This window comes from Cebus imitator, unplaced genomic scaffold (genome assembly GCF_001604975.1).
Source record: "Cebus imitator isolate Cc_AM_T3 unplaced genomic scaffold, Cebus_imitator-1.0 Scaffold102, whole genome shotgun sequence".
NCBI classification, from domain to species: domain Eukaryota; kingdom Metazoa; phylum Chordata; class Mammalia; order Primates; family Cebidae; genus Cebus; species Cebus imitator.
This window is the reverse complement of record NW_016107417.1, coordinates 1,038,354-1,043,345: the sequence shown is the minus strand read 5'-3', so window position 1 is coordinate 1,043,345 and position 4,992 is coordinate 1,038,354. Positions and strand designations below refer to the sequence as shown.

At 55.9% G+C, this 4,992-nt stretch overlaps 1 protein-coding gene across 1 annotated transcript in view; it reads left to right on the top strand.

Moving 5' to 3' along the window:
* Window positions 1–3,708, top strand: part of CARNS1 (carnosine synthase 1) — a 10,248-nt gene extending 6,540 nt beyond the window's left edge. The window contains exon 10 of the mRNA XM_037741550.1: window positions 1,499–3,708. Within this exon, the coding sequence (XP_037597478.1) occupies window positions 1,499–2,725 (1,227 nt within the window). The 3' untranslated portion in view covers window positions 2,726–3,708. The remainder of the gene's footprint in view (window positions 1–1,498) is intronic.
* The last annotated feature ends 1,284 nt before the right edge of the window (window positions 3,709–4,992 follow it).

Genomic DNA, 4,992 nt, shown 5'->3' with positions numbered 1-4,992 from the left:
TTTTTTTGGTTATGGAGTCTCGCTCTGTCTCCCAGGCTGGAGTGGAGTTGCACAATCTCGGCTCACTGCAATATTTGCCTCCTGGGTTCAAGCGATTCTCATGCCTCAGCCTCCCGAGTAACTGTGATTACAGGCGTGTGCCACCATGCCCAGCTAATTTTTGTGTTTTGTGTAGAGACAGGGCTTCACCATGTTGGTCAGACTGATCTTGAACTCCTGACCTCAAGTGATCTGCCTGCCTTGGCCTCTGAAACTGCTGGGATTATGGGCGTGAGCCACTGCGCCCAGCCTGCCTGGCTAATTTTAAAAATTTTAGTAGAGATGGGATCTCATTCTGTTGCCCAGGCTGGTCTTGAACTCCTGAGCTCAAACGATTCTCCTGCTTCGGCCTCCCAAAGTGCTGGGATTACAGGTGTGAGCCACCACGCCCAGCTGGATAGACGGTCCTTTTTTTTTGAGACAGAGTTTTGCTGTTGTTGCCCAGGCTGGAGTGCAATGGTGCCATCTCGGCTCACCACAACCGCTGCCTCCGGGGTTCAAGTGATTCTCCTGCCTCAGCCTTTTAACTAGCTGGGATTATAGGTGCCCACTACCATGCCCTGCTAATTTTTGTATTTTTAGTAGAGAAAGGATTTCACCATGTTGGCCAGGCTGATCTCGAACTCCTGATCTCGTGATCCGCCTGCCTCGGCCTCCCAAAGTGTTGGGATTACAGGCGTGAGCCACTTCACCTGGCCCCGGGTAGACAGTTTTATCCCCATTGAACAGCTAAGAAAACTGAGGCCTTCTCAAGCTGGCTCTAATCTAGTACAGTGGCCTCCTCTCCCCTCTCCCACAGTGCAGGACCCCTGGAGACGCCACCTCTTTGCTCCCTGCCTTGCTTAGTGTGAGTGTGTTCTCCACTTGGAACGTCACTCCACTGCTGAGGCTGTCTTATTTGCAGAGAGCCATCCTCCCTCCCTCTTCGGTGGCTGCCTTGGCCCTGCCTCGGCCCCAGCAGGCAGTAAGCTTTAGGGGTACAGGGCCCCACTGGATTCCTCTGTGGGCACCTTCCAGTGTCAGAACACATGGGTTGAATGATGACCAAACCATTTGTCCCAAGCCCCAACCCTGGTAGTTTCTCTGCTAGCCCTGGCCAGTGAGGCTGCCTACATGAAGGAGGCCGCTGAGCTCTCTGCCACGCTCCCCTCTGCGCTGCAGCCCCTCCCTCCACCCCCAGCTCAGGCCTCCTCCTGAAGCCACCTGGCTGACTCTTATTCTTTAGCTCCCCGCTTAGGCTTTGCCCTTCTAGGATGCCTCCCCTCTCCTCCAGCCTGTACTAGGTGTCCCACCTCTGCCTCTTCCATTTATTCAATTGGTCCTCAACACACATGTATTGAACACCTAGTGTTCGTGCGCTGGTATCCCCTGAAGGCCTGGCCCATCCTAGGCCCTATCGTATCCTCCCAGCACCCAGCACTGGCTGAACTGGCTGTGCCCTGCTCTGTGGTTTCTGCAGCTGCACCTCGTGGAGTCAGACCCCAACCACTTTGCATCCCAACTGGTGCAGACCTTCATCCACTTTGACACGACCGAGCACCAGAGGGACGAGGAGAACGCTCGGCTGCTGGCAGAGCTGGTGCGGGCTCGCGGCCTGAAGCTAGACGGCTGCTTCTCCTACTGGGACGACTGCCTGGTGCTCACAGCCTTGCTCTGCCAGGAGCTGGGTCTGCCTTGCTGCCCCCCAGCTGCCATGCGCCTGGCCAAGCACAAGAGCCGCACCCAGCTGCATCTGTTGTGCCACCACGGCCCACCCTGGCCTGCGCCCTCCCTCCATGCTGTGCCCTGCTGCCCACTAGAGAGCGAGGCTGATGTGGAGAGGGCCGTGCACCAGGTACCCCTGCCAGGTGTCATGAAGCTGGAGTTCGGGGCAGGCGCTGTGGGTACACGGCTGGTAAAGGATGCGCCACAGTGCCATGAGCACTTTTCCCGGATTACCCGAGACTTGCAGGGTGAGGCTGACCACCCAGGCATTGGGCTGGGCTGGGGCAATGCCATGCTGCTGATGGAGTTTGTGGAGGGCACCGAGCACGACGTGGACCTGGTGTTGTTTGGTGGGCGGCTGTTGGCTGCCTTTGTCTCTGACAATGGCCCCACGAGGCTGCCTGGCTTCACTGAGACAGCGGCCTGCATGCCCACTGGGCTGGCACCGGAGCAGGAGGCGCAGATGGTGCAGGCAGCCTTCCGCTGTTGCCTGGGCTGTGGGCTGCTCGATGGGGTCTTCAATGTGGAGCTCAAGCTGACCGGGGCTGGGCCTCGGCTCATCGAGATCAACCCCCGCATGGGCGGCTTCTACCTTCGAGATTGGATCCTGGAGCTCTATGGCGTGGACCTGCTGCTGGCTGCTGCTATGGTGGCTTGCGGCCTGCGTCCCGCCCTGCCCACCCACCCACGTGCTCGTGGCCACCTAGTGGGCGTGATGTGTCTGGTGTCCCAGCACCTGCAGGCCCTGAGTTCCACCGCCAGCCGTGAGACCCTGCAGGCCCTGCATGACCGTGGCCTGCTACGACTCAATCTGCTAGAGGAGGCCCTGGTGCCTGGCGAGTACGAGGAGCCCTACTGCAGCGTGGCCTGTGCCGGGCCCAGCCCCGCCGAAGCCCGCCTCCGCCTGCTGGGCCTCTGCCAGGGCCTGGGCATTGATGGGCCCAACTACCCTGTTGCCCACTTCCTGTCTCACTTCAAATAGCACTGGGCCGGGGGCAGGGAAGCAGTGCTGGGAGGAGGGACTGCAGTGCCCTCTGCTCCCTGGAGCTCTTTCTGCCTCTCTCCCCATCGCCATGCCCCAGCCCCAGCCTGGCCCCCTCCAACAGCTAGGTCTGTTCCAGAGTAGCAGGGCAACTTTGTCACCAAGGCATCCTGCACTCAAGGGCCTCTTGCCCTCCCAAAGGCCCCAGTCTAGCCCACAGCTTCCCCAGCATTCAAGCCTTGAAGATGTGACAATGACTGCACACACACACACCTCTGTCGCCACCTCCCCAGGTGGGAGCGGGCCCAAACCCAGCCCCTCCTGCTCACCCCTCTAGGTCTCACTCTCTTCCTGCCACCTATAAGAGGAGACAGCTTGGGGTGGGCCCCAAGCCTTGGACAAATCCTAAGAAAACCTGAGACTAGAGCCCTTGTCTTCCTCTCACCCAAACTCTAGGATAGCTTTAGAGCCTGCTAAAAAGTTAGCAGCATCCAACCTGCCTCATTCGGCCTGAGCGGTAGAAGCAGGTGACCTGTGCACAGAAGTCATCCTCTTCCTGCACATCCCCGGAAGACACTACTGCCCACGTTCTCCAGATGAGAGGAAACAGGCTGAGAGAAGAAAAATGAGTGCTCCACGGTCATACCACAGTGGAGGGAGGGTCACAGGATAGGAGGCAGGGCCAGCTTCCTGTTTTGATCAAGTCTTACACGCCCATTCAGCTTCTACACTCCCCTCGCCTCCCTGCCCTCGTTCACAAGTGGCCCTGAGCCATGTGAACACCTGCCTCCCACGCATCACAAACCTTCTCCACCACGCTTTGGTGCTTTGGCCTCTGGCACACCTAACTAGCATTGGCAGAGGAGAGTCTACTCTCTTCCTCATTCAGGGAAGATGCTCTAAGAACTCCTGCCTTTGTGCAGCACAGGAGCTGTAGACAGCTCCCCAGGCATCCCTCCCCAAATAAAGGCTTATGAACTAGTGAAGTGTCTAGATAGGTTCTCTTGACTGGACAACTCCTCCCAGGATCAGATAGATAGGGGGTGGGGAAGGGGGAGTAGAGATGGGTAGGGGATACTTGTAGCATCTGGAGCTAAGGGAAAACCACCCCACTGGCTTGGTGTCTGGGTTGATCTGGGTTGGCAGGGGCCTGCCCTACACCCATGTCAAGACCGGAAGCTGAGGATCTCCTTTGGTGGAATTACAACCAGAGGACCATATCCAACCAATCACCCTCTGCGTGCCTGGAGATCCCTGCATTCTGTCCATCTCAGTTCATACCCGACATCCCCTGTGCAACTGGAACGCACACCTAGACAGCCTCCAGCAATCAGAACTCACACGCGAGGCCTGGTATCGCCCAAATTCACACCCACACATCATCCCCATCCTACAAGAATCCATACTCAATCTTTCAATCTTTTTTTTTTTTTAGACACAGTTTCAGGCTTGTTGCCCAGGCTGGAGTGCAATGGTGAGGTCATGGTTCACTGCAACATCCACCTTCCGGGTTCAAGCGATTCTCCTACCTCAGCTTCCCAAGTAGCTGGGATTACAGGCACCTGCCACCACGCCCAATTAATTTTTGTATTTTTAGTAGAGACGGGGTTTCACCACATTGGCCAGGCTGGTCTTGCACTCCTGACCTCAGATGACCCACCTGCCTCTGCCTCCCAAAGTGCTGAGATTACAGGTGTGAGCCACCGTGTCCTGCCAAACCCAATCTAAAGTCACAGACCAGATTTGCTAGTTAATTCTTTTCTTTTCTTCTTCTTTTTTTTTTTTTTTTGAGATGGAGTCTCACTTTGTTGTCCAGGCTGGAGTGCAGTGGCATGATCTTGGCTCACTGCAACCTCCACCTCTCAGATTCAAGTGATTCTCCTGCCTCAGTCTCCCAAGTAGCTGGGACTACAGGTGTGCACCACCACATCCAGCTAATTTTTGTATTTTTAGTAGAGACAGGTTTTGACATTTTGGCCAGGCTGTTCTCGAACTTCTGACCTCAAGTGATCTGCCCGCCTTGGCCTTCCAAAGTGCCGGAATTGCAGACATGAGTGCATGAGTGACCCTGCTCAGCCCGTGTTCATTCTGTCAACAAAGTTTTTGTTTTTTGCTGGGTGCAGTGGCTTATGCTTATAATCATAGCTCTTCGGAAGGCCAAGGCAGGAGGATCATTTGAGTCCAGGAGTTCAAGACTAGCCTCCTGGGTAACAAAACAAGACCTCCTCTCCAAAAAAAAAAAAAAAAAAAAAAATAACTAGGAAAAA